The 20,115-nt window shown below is 64.6% G+C and overlaps 6 protein-coding genes across 6 annotated transcripts in view; 1 reads left to right on the top strand and 5 right to left on the bottom strand.

The window, feature by feature from the left end:
* Positions 1-1,524: 1,524 nt before the first annotated feature.
* EMIHUDRAFT_450537 (hypothetical protein) lies at positions 1,525-3,617 on the bottom strand (the record flags this gene model as incomplete). Its single annotated transcript, XM_005776974.1, has 9 exons — positions 1,525-2,075; positions 2,259-2,308; positions 2,383-2,430; positions 2,519-2,619; positions 2,695-2,780; positions 2,848-2,870; positions 3,025-3,123; positions 3,225-3,380; positions 3,531-3,617. 9 exons carry the CDS (start codon positions 3,615-3,617, stop codon positions 1,601-1,603), a joined length of 1,125 nt encoding a protein of 374 aa, XP_005777031.1. The 3' UTR covers positions 1,525-1,600.
* Positions 3,618-4,326: 709 nt separating this feature from the next.
* On the bottom strand, positions 4,327-5,088 carry EMIHUDRAFT_206627 (hypothetical protein; the record flags this gene model as incomplete). Its single annotated transcript, XM_005776975.1, has 2 exons — positions 4,327-4,557; positions 4,657-5,088. 2 exons carry the CDS (start codon positions 5,086-5,088, stop codon positions 4,327-4,329), a joined length of 663 nt encoding a protein of 220 aa, XP_005777032.1.
* A 989-nt stretch (positions 5,089-6,077) lies between these two features.
* Positions 6,078-8,015, top strand: EMIHUDRAFT_450538 (hypothetical protein; the record flags this gene model as incomplete). Its single annotated transcript, XM_005776976.1, has 6 exons — positions 6,078-6,224; positions 6,364-6,456; positions 6,652-7,029; positions 7,107-7,208; positions 7,273-7,392; positions 7,543-8,015. 6 exons carry the CDS (start codon positions 6,078-6,080, stop codon positions 7,753-7,755), a joined length of 1,053 nt encoding a protein of 350 aa, XP_005777033.1. The 3' UTR covers positions 7,756-8,015.
* A 1,381-nt stretch (positions 8,016-9,396) lies between these two features.
* On the bottom strand, positions 9,397-9,957 carry EMIHUDRAFT_354411 (hypothetical protein). Its single transcript, XM_005776977.1, has 2 exons — positions 9,450-9,957; positions 9,397-9,419 (listed from the first exon to the last, which is right to left on the bottom strand). The coding sequence occupies exon 1, from the start codon at positions 9,890-9,892 to the stop codon at positions 9,563-9,565; it is 330 nt and encodes a 109-aa protein (XP_005777034.1). The 5' UTR covers positions 9,893-9,957; the 3' UTR covers positions 9,397-9,419; positions 9,450-9,562.
* Positions 9,958-10,889: 932 nt separating this feature from the next.
* Positions 10,890-12,182, bottom strand: EMIHUDRAFT_101020 (hypothetical protein; the record flags this gene model as incomplete). The annotated part of the gene is made up of 4 exons (XM_005776978.1): positions 10,890-11,012; positions 11,188-11,346; positions 11,548-11,709; positions 12,042-12,182. The coding sequence occupies 4 exons, from the start codon at positions 12,180-12,182 to the stop codon at positions 10,890-10,892; spliced, it is 585 nt and encodes a 194-aa protein (XP_005777035.1).
* Positions 12,183-20,008: 7,826 nt separating this feature from the next.
* EMIHUDRAFT_463538 (hypothetical protein) overlaps positions 20,009-20,115 on the bottom strand; it is a gene marked incomplete at its 3' end in the record, with an annotated part of 3,042 nt that continues 2,935 nt past the window's right edge. Inside the window, exon 6 of the mRNA XM_005776979.1 lies at positions 20,009-20,074. Within this exon, the coding sequence (XP_005777036.1) occupies positions 20,009-20,074 (66 nt within the window). The remainder of the gene's footprint in view (positions 20,075-20,115) is intronic.

Here is a 20,115-nt window from a genome sequence, read left to right on the forward strand (position 1 = left end):
GGGCAGACCCGGGGACGGCGGAGTCGGAGGCAGACGGCATCGGCCGCCGAGGGAACGTTGGGAAGAGGCACGAGGAGGGCGGCGACCTCAACCGACTATGGAGGACCCGCCGCCAGACGACACGTCGCAGGGCAGACGACGGGGGAGAGGTGGAGCAGACGCGCAGGGCGAGACGGGGGAGGGAGCAGGACGTTGCGGAGATCAGCAGGAGGATGTACGAAGAGATTAGGAGCAGCAGGGACCCGAGGGACCATGTGGAAGACGGCTAGTGCTAGTCCCCCATCCGGGAGGACGACCCCGGCTAGTCGCCGCCGACCACACCCACAAAGAACCCTGCACAAAAGATCGCACGCCGACGGGCGGGGACCTGTTCCTTTTTACCGGCTCCGGCTCAGGTCGTGGGGCATAGCTCGGGTGTAAACTGGGTCTGGGGAGGAAGCCCCAGCGGCCCGCCGCAGGCGCCGCCGGAGGCTGGCCCGCCGCAGGCGCCGTTTTTTTGGCGTTTTTTACTCAAAATTGAGGGATTTCTCATCTAAATTCTCATCAAAATCGAGCTCGCTACGAGCTCTCTAACTGCACAGCATCTCCTCGTTGAGCCTAGCGGCGCCCGTATCGCCGACGCCCACATTCTTTTTTATTGCCCTTGGCCCTTGCTGCACTCAGCCGCTCAACCTACGCCAGTCTCTCCTTGCTCGTTGCTGGCGCTGCCGCCCCCAGGACGCGATTGCAGCTCCTTGGCATGCCGCGCCGCCTCCATCTGCTGTGCATCCCACGCTGCCGCTTCCTCTAAAGCAGCGCCGCCACTAAGCGGCGCAACCAAGTTCTCGCACTGTTTGCATGAGCATGTGTCCTGCTTGGCGCGGCGCACAATCCGCGCGCGGCGAGTGAGAGCAGAAGACTGACAGCAGGAGCTGCAGGAGCTGCAGGAGCTGCGCAGGTCGGATGGGCGGTGACGCCGTCGAGCGACGGCGCAAAGACCAATCACCACCGCTGCACTGTGAGAGCCGCGACACGAGGCTGCTGGCAGCTGGCAGAGCGAATCGCGATTCCGGCGGCCGCCGTCAGCCCGCCGACACCGACGGCCTGTCTGAGGTCAAAATCCCACCGCACGTCGGACCAGTCGTGCGTCAGCCATGGCGACGAGACGTCTGTATGCAGACAGCCCGCCACCCGGGCGATAGAACATGCCAGCTGGGCTCTTCCAGGGCTCTCGTGTGGCCCGTGGCGCGTGCCCAGTGGAATAGGGCGGGCTGCGGCGGGCGCAATAACTATTCACAGCTAATGAAAACTATAAAAACTCGCGGCTTCATCAAAGTTTGAGGTGGCTTCGTCCTCAGCACCATCAAGACAGCTCTATTCACACCCTGTTTGGTTTGAAGCCACTCGGGGATGCCCGTTTACACTCAACCGACGAGTCGCTGGGCCCTCTGACCTGAGCCGGAGCCACCCATCTCACAGTAGAGGTGTCCGTTTTCATTTATTTATTTCCTTCTCTTCACGCCGGAAATTTTCACATCTCACATGTGAGTCGTAATTTTTGTGGATTTTGCGTGAAAATCACGGATGTCAACCCCCTGCTCCCCCCAACGTGTGGTGGCTACTACCTCTGCTTTGACTCCTCATACGGCACGTTGGGAAACACATGCGCCAGCGCTCCGCTCGGGCTCGGCAGCGAAGTGCCGGCAGGCGCAAAGACGAGCTGCCTGTCGTCCCGGCCGGCAGCGGAGTCCTGGTCGAGCAGCTTGGCGACGACGACGCCGTGCCGCTCGACCATGCCGACCATCTTTTGCTCGCCGCCGCGTTCATTGAGGAGGATCGCCTTGACGCCGCTCTCCAGCAGCGCGGCGAGCACGGCGGCGGACGGCTCGTCGGAACAGTAGACGAGCACGTTCGAGACGAGGCAGAGGTCGAGCGGGCCGCCCGCCGCGTCGCGCGCGTCGACGCCCGCCTTGATATCCCACTGCGCGAAGCGGTACGTGGTGCCGCCGCCACCCGCCTCCGCCTCGGCCGGCTCTGGCAGCGCGAGCAGGTACGGCTCCCACGACGGCTGCAGGTCGAGGGAGACCAAGTCAAGCCTCGGCGGCGCCACGCCTCGCTCCCCTGCGAGCTGCTCCAAGTACCAAGCCAAGGCGAGCAGCTCGTACCCGGGCCCTCCCCCGAGCGACGCCACGCGCAGGAGAGGCCGCCCGCCGCTGCTACCGCCGCCGCCGTTGCCGCCATTCTCACCCTCGCCGCTGCCACCGCCGCCGCCTGCGGACTGCAGCCACGGGTCGAAGACGCCTCGTGCGGCGGCGCGCTCGAAGAGTGCCTGCCGCGAGTCCAGGGGGGCGCCTCAGCGGTGGGGCGCGGCGGCGTGGGCGGCGCGGCGGCGCGCTCGAGGACCCAGCTCTCGGTGAAGCGCTGGAAGGACTTTAGGCGCAGGTAGAGCGCCTGGGGAGTGGGGGCGGGGGTGGGGTCCGGGGCGAGGGGGCGAGGGGGGGGGGGGGGGGGGCTCCCCCCCCCAAAAAGGCAATCCCCCCTGCCACCCAGGGGGGGGGAATTCCCCGTGCCTCCCCGGGGCCATTCCCGCACTCTTTGGCGCGGACTTCATCGTCGGCTTCATCACGTACAGGTGCTCGCCTGCGCCACGTACAGTCACACTCTGAGGCATGCTCTGTCACAGCTCCGGCGGCGGCCGCTCCCAGGCATGCTCGCCGTGACGCGCCGTCTCTGTGGGGTCCGAGGTGGCGTTCACGCGCGCGTCGGAGAGGGCAAAGACACGCTCGTTGACCAGGAGGAGCCTAGCAGTCACTCCTCTCGTTCCTCCGAGGTGGCGTTGATCGAGGGCGCCGCTCGACGAGGAGGAGCCGGCGCAGCAGCGCGAGCCCCGCCTGCGCGACGGGCATGCGCGGGGGTTGTGCACCGAGTGGCTGCTCCCTCCCTCTCCCTCCGTCTCTTCCCTCCTCGTTCCTCCCTGCCCCCCACCCCTCTCGAGGTGCGCTGAGGCGCCGGGCCCCACGGGACCAGTCCTACACTGCAGCCCACCGTCTCTGTCGCAAAGGGGTACTGCCGCATCCGGTCCTGGAAATAGGTGCACTGGCCGCCGCCCATGTCGTACACCATGCCGTCCTCGTCGAGCCGCGCCTGAGGCGGGTGCGTGGGGCAAGGCTCGCCGCGAAGACTCCCTCTCGCCCTTCCGCCACAGCCCTCTCCCGCCACTCCTACGAATAGCCCTCCCCGCGCACCCCGCCCGGCACGTCCTCGCCCTCGCCCAGCGGCCGGTGCGGGTTGCGGCCAGCGGAGCCGAAGCGTGACGGCGCGCCCTTTGGGTTGTACTTATAGCCGGTAGCCTCGGCCAGTCGGTCGACTGACAAGTCCCGGCCCCGGTCGACAGAGTAGTCCTTGTCGGGCGGCGGCGCCCGCAGCGCCGACCTTGAGAGGTCGGCGGCGCCGCCGTGACGCGGCGGCCCACGCGAGTCGAGGCCGCCGCCCGCACCGCCACCGCCGGCGCGGAGCGGCTCGCGCTGCTGCCGCGGCGGCGGCCTGTCGACGAGGTCGCTGAGCGACTTGCCTTGCGACTCTGCGCCGGCAGCTGGCGCCGGGACCTGGTTTCGGCGGTGCGGCGGGACGTACGGCATGGACGCTGGCCTATGCCACCCAGGTAAGGCAGGCGGCCAAGCGGCGTTGGCCGACGTGATTGCGATTTATCGTACAAGGGAAGAAACTTCTTTGCAGGTACTCATAGGGCGTGGGCTGGCGTCGGCTGGCCTGCGCCTGCGCTGCCTTTGACAAGGACGGCTAGCGGGTCCCGTGCTGCGGCATCCCCGTTGCACGCGAAAGCCGTGGGACGCACGCGTGAGAACGCCGCCGAGTTCAAGTACCCCTGCCTGAACGGGGCTTACTTAGGTAGGCTGAACAAGGTTTTCCTCTCGCACCCCGTCTCTTTTCTTTTCCTTTTTTCTCTGCAGCACCCTCTCTTTTCCTCTCTATTTTCCCGGGAAAACCATCAAATTTTCCGGGCTCTGAGCCGTGTCTGAGGCTGGTTTGGGCCCAAAATCAGCCAAATCGGCAAAATACCGGGTATTTTGCGGGTATACCTGGAAAACCCCGGGTATACCTGGAAAATATCCTGCGACCGCCTGGGTATCGTGCCGATTTCCTCAATTTTGCGTCAGATTTTGCCCCAGACCAGCTCTCAGACTCAGGGAAACTCGCGAGTTTCCAGAATGGAGCACCAAACACCCTCTGTTTTCCCTCATCGCTCTACAACGCACCCGCCTCGTCACGCGGCGGATGTAGAGCTCTACAGCTCTACAGCGCTCTACAGCGCTCTACATCTCTACAGCTCTACAGTGCTCTACACTCTACATCCTCTACACCCTCCCTCAGCATGAGCATCGCGAGGTGGGACCGGCCGCCGTCGACCAGCAGCTGGTGCCCCTGCGCCCAGAACTGCGTGAGGGCATCCCGGTCCTTAGCCTTGGAGAGCGTGAAGAAGGTCTTGGCGGCCGGAGCCTTGTCAAGCTCGCGGAAGGTCTTGAGCGCGCAGAGCGAGTCGCCGTAGCCGATGTCTGGCCGCTGCGACCGGTTGATTCACTTGCCGTAGAGGATGACGCCAGACAGGCCGATAGCCTCGTCAGCAGTGCACCCCATAGCCCTGAGCTGCTCCGCCATCACGGAAAGCTCGGTCTTGGACATCCCCTTTGTCTTCAGGTCCGAGCAGCTCGTGCCCGCGTCGATCGTCTCGACTTTTTCGGCGGCCGCCGCCGCCGCCTCCGGTGGTGATGACACCTCCACAGCCTCCTTCTCCCGAGGCGCTGGGCGAGCGTCCATCCACCACATTTTGGCTAGAGCCATCTGAATGGGCGGCAGCTCCTTGCCGATGGCCTGGGCAAACGTGTCCGCGTACACCCCGAAGAGGTCCTCATCACCGAGGCTCGACCACACCTCGTCCGCAGTCACGTACTTCGCCAATAGCTCGGCCGAGGCAGTGATCTCGTCCTCCTTGAGCGGCAAGCGTCGCCCGGCCCGCTCCGACTTGAGCACCTCGGTGATGTCCTCTGCTTCAGTCCCCGCAGCCACTCCGCCCTCGGCCTCGCCGAGGGCCATGACCAAAACGCGCAACGAGAGAGACCCCTGTCTCTCTCCAACAGCTCGGCTGCGCGTGCGCCTTGACCCGTGGGACGCACGTAGAACTCCACGTGACAAGGAGCCTTGTAATGCAACCGAGCGCCGACTTGAACCTTCCCACGGTACGTCGCCGCAAAGCATCTTATCTCCTGCGTTCGCATTTGGGCGGCCATCGCCACACTCCCTAGCTCAACTGTCGACCCTAGCGGGTCGCCAGCCGATCGTCATGTCGCCTGAAGGTCCGTGCACAAGCCCCTCATTCCCCCCACAAAGCACCCGTTTGCGCCACGCGCCGCCCGCACCGCGCCCGCCTTTGGAGGAGCCTCGACAGCGGAAAGCGGTTCGGCGGGAAGAGGTTTTGCCCACCAGCGCGCGGCGACCGCGCGCACACCACGCCCGCCGGCTCTCCGCCCTCCTCACCACCCGTCGGCGCTGTCCGCAGGCATGTGAGGCAGAACGGCGACCGCACAGCGCGCACGGGTGTCTTGCTCGCCGTCACCCTCTCGCCCCCCGCTCCGTGACCGCCGCCGCTCGCGCCACCGCCGCCGCCAATGCCGCCGCCAACCAAGCGCCAACGCCGCCCGTACCTCGCGCCTCGCGCCTCGCGCCTCGCGCCTCGCCCTCGCCGCCCCCGCCGCCCGCCCTCGCGACGGCGTCCTTCTGGGTATCTCCGGGTGGCTTGCTCGCCTCGCCGCCGCCCCCACTCTCGCGCAGCGCGACCGCGTCCGCTCGATCGGTGAGCCGTCGCCCGCCACGCGCGCTCTCACGGCGACCGCGGGCCGCTCATTCATCGAGCGAGGAGCGAGGCGCCGAGCGAAGGGAAGAGAGAGCGATCGATACGATACGATACGCAAACCGATACCACACCTGACGATTTTTTCCAAGTGTGTGTTGCCGCAACCGGTCTTGATAATCTCTCTGCCCGAGATGATGACCCTCTCAACTTTGTCGACCGCCGGGGGCAAGGCATGGTCTCGGATAGGAGAAGCTTGACGCTGGCCGAGTCGCTCTCTCTGACCGACGAGGCTCGGATCGTGTGCGAGTCGGCGCCGCCGTACCGCATCATCCACACCAATGTCGCCTGGAAAGAGGCATGCGGTTTCTCATTCATCGAGGTCGCGGGCAAGACGTGCTCTGTGCTACAGGCGCTTATCTGAGCATCCCCCCACCCAACCGTCGCCGCGACGCAAGTCGCCGCATTCCCTTGCTGTCGCTGCCGGCAGCCCCCAACGCATCACCTCCTCCCCCCCTCAGGGTGAGGAGACGCAGCGGGCGGCGCTCGAAACGCTCAGCCTCGCACTGCAGCAGAAGCGGCCCGTCAATGTGAAGCTGATCAATTACCGCAAGGCCACACCAGCGCCTCACCACCCACCCCTCTCCCGCCGGCGCACGACACCTCTCCATTTCCCGTCACTTCCCCTCTCACACTTCCCCACACGCGTCCCCGCGCCACTGGCTTCCGCCTCCCTCCCCTCCCCCCCCCCGACCCACCCTTCGCCCGCCCGCCGGCCTACCCTCCCTTGCTCCTCCCCCTGTTGGCAGGATGGCACGCCATTCCTCAACTCGCTGCACGTCGCGCCCGTCAAGGGCGGGTCGCACTTTTACGGGCGATTCGTCACCGCGCAGCCGATCACCGACGGCTCGGTCGCTCCACGAGAGGAGACGCCCGAGCTCAACCCCGTTCCCGAGGCACCCGTTAGCTACGTCGGCAAGGGCGGCGGCCGCTGCCAGCGGAGGGTGTCGCAGGCGCAGCTTGCCGACATGCTGGAGAGCGAGGACCCGTACGTGCTCTGCTCGAGCGAGTGGCCGCACGTCATCACGCACGCCTCGCCCGCGTGGTGCGAGATGTGCGGCTACATGGCGGAGGAGGTGGAGGGGCTCACCAACAAGATCCTTACCGGCCCCGACACCGACTCAGAGGCGCCCGCTTCGCTGCTCGCAGCACGTGTGACTCCACCTTGGGCCCTGCGCTCAGCCTCCCTGGTCGCTTCCCGCAGGCGCTCGCCTCGCTGCTCGCGCACGTGCGCGCCGAGGAGCCGACCGTGCAGACGGTGTGGAACTACAAGAAGGGCGGCGAGCGCTTCCTCAACCAGGCGGCGGTGCTGCCTCTCTGCGACGGTGCATTCCTGATCAGTGTTGACCGGTCCGAGAATGACTGCGCAGGTGACGGTGCTGCCTCTCTACGACGAGTCGCACGAGCTCGCCGCCTTCGCTTCCATCCTCAAGGAGGTGGACAGCGAGGACCTCGCCATCGACGCAGATGCGTGGCGCCGCCTCAGCGCCGTGCTCGAGACGCAGGGGCCAATCCTCGACACACCGCGGCGCGAGGCGGCGCAGGCGCTTCTCGGCGCGCGCGCGGCGGTGCTGCGCGACCTGTGCAACGCCAAGCGGCGCACGCAGCGCGACCTCGGCCACGTCCCCTCCAAGCACAAGGAGTTCGCCGACCGCGCGCTCGCCGAGCTCGTGCGCAGGCTGCTTGGCGAGCGGCCGGCGGCACCCGGCTCGGAGGAGGAGGGCGCGGTGTGGCAGCGCGTGGCTCAGATCCTGCCGGCGCGCATCGCGACCGAGGTCATCGACGGCCGCCCGCCCGACATGTCCCCCGCGGCGGCGCGTGCGATCATCGAAGAGACGCGACGCAACGCCTAGCTTTGGCGTTGGCGCATAGTCCGCGCCTGAGCATCCAGCATGTGCCCCCGCGGCGGGCTTTCTGCCGCCTGGCGACGCGGATGCCATCGCATGCGACCGACGCTCGAAGAAGGTCGATTTTTGGCATGCGCAGCGTCGCGGTTCGCACAGTCACATGCATTTGGCAAGCATATCGTTACTGTCTGTTCTTTGTTCCCACCCAACACTTGTCACTTTTTGGGTGGGGCTTGCGGTTTTTTCTAATTTCTTCAAGGTCGGGGACCTCTGACGCGCTCTGTTCGCTGTTGGTGTTCCTTATCCTTTTTTTACCCATCTCACAGTAAGAGGTGTCCGTTTTATTTATTTTCTAATTTTTGGGTGGAAATGTGCGAAAACTGCAAAAAGTCGGACATAAGTTCGGTCGGTGGTCGGTGAAGTCAGTCCCCCCCCGCGCCTGCCTGCGCGTTCGCGTTGGAGAGGAACGACGTGAGGGACTTGAACGGGTCAGTCTCGTACGAGGCGGTGCTGTCGGTCTCGATCTTGACCTTCTTGAAGCGGCCCGTCTGCTTCTGCCGCGCCGCGCCGCGCCCCTTGCCGTTGTGGAACATCTCCTCCTGCGCCGAGATGATGCGCAAGACCTGCAGCGCGGCTGGCGACGACTTGTACGTCTGCTTGAAGATCGCGACGCGCCCGCGCCGGTCGGTCTTCCTGTCAAAGGCGCCGCGGACGTAGGGACGCCACGAGACGTTCCTGACGCGCTTGATGCGGGCGCCACGCGACTCGAGAGCAGCGGTGCTGAAGGGCCAGAGCGCGCCGTACTTAGCAATCTGACGCGGCAGCACGTGCACGAGCGCCCCGCGGAGGTGATTCTTATGTACACCGAGGCGGTGAGCATCTACGTCAGCGGCGAGGGGCGCAAGGAGGCGGTGCAGCTGCGCTCGTGGATCGCGGCGGCGCGCACGCGCGCACGCGGGCGAGTTCGAGGCGGCGCTCACGGCCAGAGCCTGTCGAGGACTGGGGCTCCACTCGACCCTCACGCCTGCAACCCTCGCGCGACAGCACACCACTGCTCCGCACGAGACACCGTTGCAGGACCAACCCCAAAACGCGACAGCGCACAAAATAGGGAGGGTGGGTGGGGAAGCAAGACAGGCCGTGTGGGGTGTGGGTGTCACGAGGACAGACGTCCACGAAGACGGTGGACACGCCTTATCCGATTCACACTCACGGCTGTCCTGCTTACTGGTCATGTAAAAAGTCGGCCATCCGCGAGCCCCTAGCTCGTCGACGGCGAGAGAGATGCACGAGGGGTCGCGGTGGCGTCCATCGCCAGGCTCCCTAGCTCAACCGACGACCCTCGTGCCTCGGGATCGACGGCCGATCGTCATACGAGGGCGCCCCCTGCTCCTCGCGAAGCGCACCTTTGGCGACGTGTCGTCGTGGGAGCACCACCGCTCCTCGTCGACAAGGCCTTTGAGCCGAATAGGAGAGAGAGGGGGGGCGAGCAGCAGCCGGCATAAGAACTCCACGGAGCGATTCTAAGATCAGGCCTGCCACTGGGCGGAAATCGGCCGTCCCTCAGTGCTTCCAGCCTGCCCGCTTCAGTTTCCTCAATTGGCTTGAATTTTGCTTAGTAGAAAAAAGAATAGCGCCGATCGCGGGCCGCCGGAGCGGGCATTTCGAAGCACCGAGCGGGCAGCTCGAAGCACGCGGGCGCAGGCTGCCGCCGCTGCCCGGGCGCCCCGAGCGGCGGCGGAGGGCCGCCCAGGCCACCACCAGTGCCCCTCCCACCGGCGGCGCGGCGGCAGCGGCGCCGACCGCCCCTCCATCAGCGGTGGCGCGACGGCTGTCGTCGGGGCGCCGGCAGGTGCCGCGCGCAGAGGGTGCCACCGGACCGGCCGACGCGCGCCCGGCGGAACCTTCGTCGTCCACGGTGGGCCGAGCACCCCCGCGTCGCTTCTCGGCGCATTGGAGAGCAGAGGAAGCTGCTGGCGTCGCCGCTGGGATCGGCGGCGGCGCCAGCAGCGTTCTCGGATCTGAAGCCGACTTTGAGCGCCGATCGATCGATCTGAGGGCTGGCCGATGGGTGGCGCTGGGACATCGCCGCCGCCGCGGAGGCCGGCGGCGACCAGAGGAGCGGTTGGGGCGCGTGGCGCATATGTTACCTGCCAAGTGAGCATTCAAGTGTGCTTCGAGATTTATTCGAGATTTGAAACTTAGATTTCACTTTCCAGCGGGGAGGTGGCAGACCTGATCTTAGAATCGCTCCACGACGTGTCCTGCCACGAGTCGCACGAGCAATGCCACGAGCAATGCCAGGAGGCGGTTGCATTAGAAATGATAACGCGAAACTTGCTGATTGTGTTGGGTTTCGGTGCCACGGCGCGGGAGGGGTGTGCATGAGGCGGCAGACCATATGGCACCAAAGACCGATTGGCCTGCCATGTATGTACACTCGAGTATTATGTCTGGCGACTCGCGACTGTTCTCTCCAAAGTCACTCTCTACTCTCAAGGTCAGGCCTGGCTAGTGTGAGCCGGTCGATCGCTCGGCTCCCAATTTACATGGCCCCCGACGTGGCGGCGGCCATGAACCGCAGACCGTCTGCCGAGCACGGGAGGAGCTTGGCTCTGCTGCCTTGAGGTGGTGCCTACGAGCACGTTGCCACCCCATGACTGAGTTCAGAGAGAGTGAACTATAATAGTGTTTTGCGGAGTGCTACGCGCCGAGGGAGCCTCCCGTGCACAAAGCCGTGGAGCAGCGCGGGGCTGGCGACGCCGGAGGGTGAGAAGAGCGCGTCGTCGCAGCTCTCGTTCCGCTCCCACCACAGGACCCCGCCACGCTGCGCCTCGGGCAGCGCCTGGGCCAGCCGGCTTAGCACGGCGCGCAAGTACTCGTATTGCCCCAAGGGCGACGCCGCGAAACGGTGAGGTGGGGGCGCCGTGCCGCGCTGAGGATAGGCCGTCTCTGCAATGTAGACTCGCTTCCCGGGAAAGCGTCGGGCAAGGCTCGCGAGCGCGTCGATGTTCTCAAGTGCCGAGGCCGGCCGGCTTGAGGGGTGCGGCGCGAGGTAGGCCGGGTACAGCGAGAGACCTGCAACACGAGAGGAGGCAAACTTGACTCTGACCCGCGAGACTGAGTGTGCGGCGAATTTGCTATGCGCCGATTCGGTCGAACGAGGGCGACGTGGTGTGGTTGAGGAGCAGCTCGTACCAGTCGCCGATGCCGACGCTGCTGAACTCGGCGATGCGGTTCCCCAGGCTCGTGTGGATGGCAATCTGCGAGGTAAAAAGACAGAGGGGCACCGTCGTAAAGGCATGTTGCGTAGTACGCGGGGCCGCTGCATCGCGGCCATGCACGCGCGAACACCGTCATGAAGTTTACTTGAAGTCAATGAAGCGACCATCGCGCATCTAGGGTCGCCACCTCGCAGCGGGGGCACGCCTCTCTCACCCCTCGCATGCCCGCGTCCACCAGAGCACCGAGCCGGCGCCAGGCGGCGAGGTCGACCTTGCTGCCAAATAGGTCGCCGGCGCACGCGAGCCGGCCGCCGCGCGCACACGCCTCGCCGGGTCGCTCCCACAGCATCCCAAAAGTGATCTCGTTGCCAACCTGGGAAGGAGGGCGGGGCCAGCAATCTCGCTGCTCGTGCACAGTGCGACGCACGTGGGCGCGTATGCACGGGCCTGCACCGCCGCAGGCGGCGTACCCTGCGCCACAAAGGCGGCGACGGTGCGGCGGGTATAGGCGCGGAGGGTGCGTTTCAGCACCGGCAGTGGCAAATCCTAAGGCGGAGAGCGAGGAGAGAGGGACCTCCGTGGCGGGCAGTAGCGAGGGAATCACGACCACGAGCGGGGGGTGGGTGGCGCGTTCCTGCCAGGCGAGGGGCTTGGCTTGGTGGAGCGGATCAGCCCACCAGTCCGAATAGTGTAGGTCGAGAATGAAGGAGAGGTTGGCCTCAGCCACTCGGCGAGCCTGCAGCACAGTTGGGGGACGATGTGGCGGTATCCAGGGCGCGCAGTGCAACGACCCGTACCGCGCGCCATCCGCAGCACATTGGTCAGGTTAGCATGCGCGAAGCGACTCGCATTGCACTGCCCAGCGGCACAAGGGCTATTCCACAGCCGCATGCGAAACGCATTGCCGCCGCGAGATTTGAGCAGTCTCAGTGCGTCAACCTGGCGTGCGGAGAAGAAGGGGTGAGGCCCCGAGCGACGCAGTTCCTTCCAACGAATAAGCGACGTCCGCACGGCGCGCTCTGTGGGAGGCTGCCACAGCCGTGCCGTCTACCCTCCCCGTATGCACACCTTTGCGCCGTGCGGAGAGTCACGGAACGGCGAGTCTGCCCCATCCGCATCGGCCGTGGCGAGCTCACTCATATCGACTCCGCACCAGGCGGGCAGCTTACACAGTGGGCTCGGCTGGCGAGGTGGCAACGACTTGGTCATATCGGCGCCCGTCGACGAAGTGCTGAAGTGCTCGCCGCCCGGCTCGGCGCTTTCTCTTTCTTGTATGTGCTGTGAGAGAGGCTTGTACCTTAAGAATTCTTGTATGTGGTTCTTACGAACACCCGAGTTTTCGGTATTTATAAAATTCTGGGTCTTTAGCGTTGTGTCCGAGCCAGACTGTGTTTCGCCTTCCTATCAATCAATCAATGTGGACTAACTATCATGACTATGACGCCGCCCTCCACCTCGCCCACGCCGCCGTCACCACCCTCCCCCCACCCCCACCCCCATCGCCACACTCCCGCCTCCGCCGCCCCTCCCGCCGCCACCCTCTCCTCCGCCGTCCTCCCCCTATTTCGCCCTCGCCCTCGCCCCCCGCCCCTCTGAACCGCCCGCCGCCCATGCCATGCGGACACGCCGACTTCCGTCCTCCGCCCAGCTCCCGCCTGAGGCCCCTCTCCGCCCTCCGCCCTCGCCATCCCTCATCCGTGCGTTGCACCCCCCGCCCGTCCGCTCCCGTCTCGCTTGGGGCCCATTCCGTCCTCCGCCCTCGCCCTCCGCCTTGCCCTGGCCGGCTTGGGGGCGACTCTTCATCATCACGTGTCAAAGTGGGAGGCAAGTGGACGGGGCCACTGAGCCGACCTAGCTGCCATACGGAATGGACGCCCAGCGCCCGCGCCGGATCGCCGTGTCCCTCCCGGGCGCGGCCTTTTTCGGTTCGTGAATGAAGGGCCGGTGCGTGTCGTGGGTGCCCCCCTCGGCCTTGGTGAGCAGTCACATCTGTGCTCCTGGTCTGCGAATGCTTATCAGCCACGAGAGGAGAGCGTGGCCGAGTAGAGCTGTCAAACGTTAACTTTGGGCCTAACAGTTGCACTATTGTTGGCTGAAATCCTCAACGTTGTTCAAGTGTTCTCCCCAGCCCAAGCTGTTACTGTTTGTTACTGTTGTTACTGTTGTTCAGTGGTCAGCAAGCAGAAAATGCCAAAAACCCGGGTAAAACCCGAAAATACCTGGGTTTTTCCAGGTATTTTCGGGTATTACCCGCACTGGACGCTGGAGATCGTCGTGGGTCACTGCCAGGCCTTCCTTATTGTTGTTCAGCTGGCCTAACGTTAGCTACTGTTGTTGGGGAGCCCCACTGTTGTTCTGTTGTTACTGTTAACACTAGCAACACTGTTCAGCTCTAACGTTTGACAGCTCTATGGCCGAGGGCTGACTCGATCCACGATCGCAAGATCCCAGACAGAAAGGCGCCTCTGCCTCTGGACAGGGTGGCCCGCCCCAATCGACCCCTGTTAAGTGAGTTCGCTTTCCACCCACTGTGATGTGTCTTGCTTTGCCAACAACCTAAGGACGGACGGGGTCTCGTGAGGGTAGCGTTGAGTGAACGTCGGAGCGGCTGCTGTGGCGCCTTTTCTTCTTGGGGCTGCGGGCTACTTCTTGGGCTGACCCCCCCCCCCCCCTCCTTTTCCCCAGCTTTTCCCCCCCCCCCCCTTTTCCCCCCCCCCCCCCTCCCCCCCCCTCTCCCCACCTCTCCACACTCAGCGCACTGCTTAACCCACCCGGCACCCGCGAAATGACACAGGTAAGAAAGGAGGAAACACAAATGGAAGCAGGAAGCTTCCATGCCGATCGGTGGTTCGAACCCACGAAGGTCGAAGGTGATGGGTACCTGTGACTTTTGGGAGGTCTGAAGCTCACCCAGTGGGGAAGTGAGGTACTGCTCCGCCCACCCTGATCATGCTGAACAAGCTCCTCTTGTAGCTCGATCGGTCACACCGCCACCACCGCCGACGTCTCCCAGTGAGATGATGGAGAGGGGGGACGACACTGCTTCTGCAGCGTGCACCTCGAAGCTCGATCCTGTACCGTGTTTGTTATGAACCCCCCCCCTGAACACACCAGCGAGGGAGGGCGAGACGATCGAGGGGTCCCGTACCATGCGGAATCGGCCCTATCAAGTGCTCAAGTGCTCAACAACCTAAGAGAGTACCTAGACAAAAATGACTGCGGCGGGCGGGGACGTACGCTCTGCACTTGCAACTCGAGCCGCGACGATGTCGGATGAGGAATGCGCCCGGGCAGTGGCTGCGCTGCGTAAAAATGGCCTCTGCCACATCACGGGTGCCATCGCGGGCGTCGCGCACTGCGAGCAGCTGGCCGTTGAACGATGGCGAGATGCTTGCTCCCTCTTGAATTTGACCTGCTTCCCCCCCTTTGCTGACGGCTCTGCCACCATCCGCAGGGAAAAAGTGATGCGCGCCGTGCTATTTCGTCAAATGAAATCGGGCGCCACCGCGCCACCGCCGCCGCGCTTTGCTGAGCTCAGAGAGCGGCGCGGCCGCCGCATCGAGGTCAGGCACCCGACCACGGGAGAGTTGGCGCACCGCCTCCTCAACTCCGAGCCGGTAGGGCAGCTCATGGAGAGAGTCCTCGGCAGAGACGCGGTGTGTGTCGCGGCGGGTGATAATGTTGCTCCGTCTCCAGCCGCATGGGAGGAATGGGAGTGGGTGGAGGGGCGAGAGAGCGGGTCAGAGGAGGAAGAGCAAGAGGAGGCCATCGCGGAGGTCTCTCTTCATTTTGACTGGTGGGCGGACCCGCTGCCACCGAGCGCGCTAACTTGGCCACCAGAGGCTCTGACATGCATCGTTCCACTCGTGGCGCTCGGGCCTCACAACGGCGCGACCGAGTTTCCTCGCGACGACGGCGCGACAGAGGTTGTGCTGCATCCGCGAGCAGGCACGCTGCTGGTGCTGCAAACCACCGCTGTCCGTGCTCCCCTGCTACGATCTTCCTGCCGCTAGGAGACGCTATCGTGTTTGACCACCGGCTCATCCACCGCAGCATGGCCAACGTCTCTGCCGGCAAACGCCCTCAGTACCTTACGGCTACCACCCTGGCCACCACCCTCGCACCCGCCACAGTTGACCACCGCCCGACCGTCGTAGAGCTCTACCTTCATACTGCCCTGGCCGCCACCCTCGCGCCCGCCACCTGCGCAGTTGACCGCCATCTACTCTACGTCGTCGTCGGCCGGCCGCACAAACCGCGCCGGCAAGCTCGCAGCAAGGGGCAGCTGCTCGACGACGAGCTGCTTGGCATGCTGCATGAGTGCGTGCCGCTTGAGAGCGTGAGGGGCAAGGAGTACTCCGAGGCGGAGCCGTGCCCGAGAATGTAGTTGACAGCTGCTAGTGCCAGGGTCTACGGGCCGAAATGAACTGAGATTGATCCAGCGGGTATATGCTGCAGATAGATGCAAAACCTGGGCTGAGCTGTCGCTTCGTCGCCCGTCGTCGCAGGTGCAACGCGCAAGGAGGGTGGCTGCAAGGGACCTTCTGGCACGCCCGGCACCGCCGCCTTCGCCAAGGCCCGAGGTCCGGACGCCGCGCTCCGCCGCGCGCCTCTCCGCCTCTCTGTTCGCCGCGCGCCTCTCCACCTCCTTCCGGTCTGGGAGCGCCGCTTGCTAGGCTCCGCTTACAAATAATCGACTCGGAGCTCACCGACGTAGGAAATCGTTTTCCGACCATGAGAAGCAGGTTGCGGGCGAACGGGTCCTCGAGGGTCTCAACAACGTCAAGGACAGAGAGGGGGAAGAGAAGGAGGAGGCGCGGGCGCCCGTGTACCGCAAGGCGGGGGTGCTGTCAGGGCAAGATGCCGCCCAGCTCCTTGGCCCAAAGGCATGCGCCTCGCCCAGGCAGCCCGCACACTCGAGCTGTCACGATCCACCACCCTCAGTCTTCCCCCCCCCCCCCCCCCCACACACACACACCAGGCCCACACGTGGCCGCTGCAGCGGGACGAGGCAGCTCGGAGAAAGATGGCGCGGGCCTTTTCCGACCCGCGTTGCCGGGCGGCAAACCTGCGGTGGGAGAGCACACACCCCGAGAAGACCGCCGCTCACCCGGCGGCGCTTCACTGGGCCGAACCGATGGTACGCCGAATTGATTACGAAGTGGAGCCGGCCTCGCCGCCGCGGTCAGGCACCCATCCGCCCGTGCCGTTGGCGACGGAGCCGAGCAGCAGCTGCTCATCAACGCTCACGCTCTCACCGTTGTCCACCTCGAGGGCGCTCCGCGCCGCCGAGGCGCGGCTGCAAAAGTGCGCCAAGGAGATTGACGGCCTAAATCGCACTGTGGAGCGGCTCAAGCAGGACCTGGCCGACCGGGACGCTGCTCTCATGGCGAGCTCAAGGGGCATCGACATCGCGCTTCTGAGGAAAAACTTGCTGCGCTGCCTGCGCGACGGCGACGTGGAAAACACGCTGCCCGCGTTGGCCAGGGGCCTGGAGCTAAGCGATGTCGAGACGAGAGAGATTCGCGAGCGGTACACGGGTGGGTTAGGAGGGGTTGGCCGCCGGATGCTAAACTGGGCGGGATCCGCCTTGTGATCCGCTCGACGAGAGCCACCCGCTCGCTGCGCCTCGAGCCGCTCAAGGACCGGCTGCTCCCGCCCCAGGGGGATGAGATGAAAGGGCCCCCGCCCGTACCGGACCCAGTCTAAAGATAGCGAGCGTAAAGAAGCAGCACGAGCGCCCACGGGATGCAGAACCTGCAGCAGACGTGGCGAGCAGCCGACTCCTGGTCCTGCTTTGCGCCAGTTTATATAGTTTAAATAGTCTATAATGTAGACAATAGAGAGTTTCTGTCCACTATGAAAGTGTGAACAGGTTGGAGCAGCAGCTCCTGAGCACGGCGCCGCAGGCGCCTGTTGATAGGTCCAGGTGATAGCCCTGGATGGGCGATGCATACGCCTAGTTGGGCCTCAGATCGCCCGACCGCGTCCCGGTGCTCTGTGTGGTCGGATTTGTGACGCTCTGGAGGTTCAGTGTCGGTGTAATAGATTGTAGAAACTAACCATGCTCCATGTGCACAATATCTCTCAGTCTAGCTAAGCCAGGGGAGGCGATGCCGGGGCCGTACAGCAGCTTGATGGTGCTTCGCCGGCGTGCGTCCCGGAGCGGTGCCGGACGGGCGGTCCGGGGGAGAAAATCGGGGGACAGCGCCGACGGCGCTCTGATTCGACTTTTTTGACTTCAAACAAAGCCTACCGCACGCGCCGCGTCGCGCGTGCGATAGGCACTCGGGATTTTGTCAGATCGGCGTGTTCACGCCGGGATCGTGTGTCCCCGACAACGGCTGTGGCGGTGCGCAGACTTTTCTCTTTTGACTAGTCTTTTTACATTTTAGGCTTGGACAGTAAGTTACAAGAACTCTACGACGCATCGGGCTCATACCACTTGAGGCAAACCCCACTTTGGGACCTATTTGAGGCGGCGTGACGGCACTCACAGGGCACGGGAAGCTCTCCCGCCGTGTCTGCGTGGCCCGCCTGACCTGCGGGGAACGGCGCGCGCCCCTCCCAGGCGGAGCTGGGTGCGGCAGACGGGCCCACGGGTCGGTTCCGGGCCGATTTGGGGCCGTTCTGTGTAGTTGTGGGTCAAAATCGAGCTACACAGTTAAAAATCTCGCCCCCACGGATGATACTTTTTGATTTTTCTAGCCACGATCCTCGCCCGGGCCCGTGAGGCCATGGGAACGCCCTCGGATTGTACAGCACCCTCCACTAGCCACAACCGTGGGCCCTCAACCGCGTATCGGTGTCGCCGCAAAATAGCCTTCAGACGCTGTCTCGTCGTTATAAATCGGCCAATCTGGCCCCTCTGCCACAAGTTTTGCTTTGGGACGCACCGTAGCACGGTGGAGTCGAGATCCGGCGCGCAACCATCAAAAGTATCATCAATCGGGCCCGGCTAGACCTGCCACCGGAGAGAGAGATTTTTAGCAATACCAAACAACTCTAACACTCACACGTAATTTGGGGCCTGGAGCCCTGTTCACGCGCGCGCGAGACGTGCAGACAGGGTTGCCAGGTGAGAGCGAATGTTGTTGCCACCGGAGGCGCGCAAAATGGAGGCGATTTTGTCGTGGTAAAGCGCAAGAGGGCCAGAACGGGGCGCCGCGCGCTCGGGAGCGCTCGCCGCTCGCAGGCCAACTCCTCCCCAGCACGGTGCGTGCGTGCGCTCAGGTTGAACTCGATGCCGCGACTTCACAGCCTCCGCCGTGAAGCTTGCAGCACGGAGGGCGGACGCGCTTCGGCGCCATGGATTTGGCGGAGCGCTTCGCCGGCTGTCATCCCAGTCCATGGTCGCTCCACAACGATTCCCAGGCGTGCCCGCACGCTCCTCAGGGGAGTGGGCACGCCTCTTGCTATCCTGAAGCGCGCGTCAAGCCCGCTCGACCGTGAGCTTGCTCAGCGAACAGTTTTTCAACAGACGTTGAGCGACGGGCGTGAATCTCCCACACACTCGCCAACTCCTGACTGAGCAGGCCTAGTACCCACGTGATAGCCCCACTGATCCATCCCATGCGATCAGGCGCCGCTCGGACCCCATCTTCGAGCAGGATTCCTCGCGGCAACACAACTCGGCGCTCTCGATGTGCGCGCTAGGCAGTCTCAACGCCGATTACTGCCGAGCGCGCACGACTCGTCGGCGTACCGGCGTGCCGCTGGCATGCTACGCGACGGTGGAGGCGCGTGGGCTTGCTCAAAAGGCATGCATCTGTCGGAGAGTGTGCCGCAAGACCTGATGTGCCTCCGCTCCAGGTGTGTGGCAGTTCGATGGATCCAGCCCAGCGACCTCTACGTGACGATTGAGGACTGCTCTTCCCCTTCGGCCGAGCCTCCAGTCCCTGCCACCGTGCACTGGCGCCAGCGAGCTGCATTTACATCCCGCACGCGCGATCGGCAGTCGAGTTACAACCCGCAGCTGTGCTGTGTGCGCGCGCACTCGAAACGTGGTTCGGCGATCTCTCGGCGACCACTCGTCGACGCGCGCTCGGACGCGAGGTGTGTGCTCGCCTGCTGCCCCCGGGAGGGACACGGCCATTTCCAGCGAGATCTGTGGAATCATCCTCACCACCCTGCCCTCACGCCACCCAACCCGTCCGGCTGCTGCCATACTGGGACGTGAGTGCAATATTTGTGCTGCCCTCGCCATCCGACGCGTGTGCTCCGCTCCCCGCAGGCGAGGATCGCCGTCGCGCACCAACACGCTTCGTCCGGGAGGCGCGCGGCGCGACCCGCGTTGCGAGAGCGTCGGCGGAGCCCGCGTGCCGGCCCTCTCTGGGACCGCCGCCGGGGCCGAGAGGGCGCAGATTCGGCCCCCCAGGGTCAAAGAGGGCGGTTCTGACACCGCCAAGCGGTGCTTTCGTGGACCCCACGAGCTCGCGTTCGTCCGTGCAAAAATATTTATTTACCCGCAGTTCGCCTCAAGTGTGTCATACTAGCACCCCATTTTTGGTACGAGTTTTTGGTGGGTTTTCCACGTGAGACTTTTTGCAACTAGTCAGTGTTACAAGTAAAGCCGTAGTAGTTTGTCCCGCCTTGTTTGACACCACAGTCCAGACCCGAGACGGGATTTTGTTGATTTGTGGACGTCGTCGAGACACCCTAGATACACAGCTTGAAAATCGCGCCGACTTCGCGCACAACGACACACGGCGACAGCCGAGCAGCTCCCCGCCCCCTACCCCCCCCCCCCTTCCCCGCCCCCCGCATCCCACCACCGCCCCGCCCCACCTGCGCCGGCTGCGGTCAAACCGTCACACAGGCACGCGCGGTTCGCCACCTGGACCTGGACCTGGACCTGGCAACCTATCGCCGCCCCCTCAGGGGCCCTCTTTGCGGTGCCTCCGACTGCACCTCGCGCGCTCTCGCCGGGCGCGGCCGCTGTGCAACGCGTACTCGTACTTCGCGCCGCCACCATCTCCTCCTCCCTCTTGCTCCCACAGCCTCCTCCCCCAGCCTGTTCAGCTCAGTCGACCTGCTCAGCCGGTCTGCTGGTAGACGTGCCACGCATCGCGCAATGCGTCGAAGATGTGCTGCGCCAGGACCTGCCGCAAGTGGAGGGCGATCTCCGTGGAGGTGGGGGCGG

This window comes from Emiliania huxleyi (genome assembly GCF_000372725.1).
Source record: "Emiliania huxleyi CCMP1516 unplaced genomic scaffold EMIHUscaffold_27, whole genome shotgun sequence".
NCBI classification, from domain to species: Eukaryota; Haptophyta; order Isochrysidales; family Noelaerhabdaceae; genus Emiliania; species Emiliania huxleyi.

Coding starts and splice junctions, on each gene's coding strand:
- EMIHUDRAFT_354411 (XM_005776977.1), bottom strand. CDS start 9,892: ATGCGCCACGCGCCCCAACCGCTCCTCTGGTCGCCGCCGGCCTCCGCG.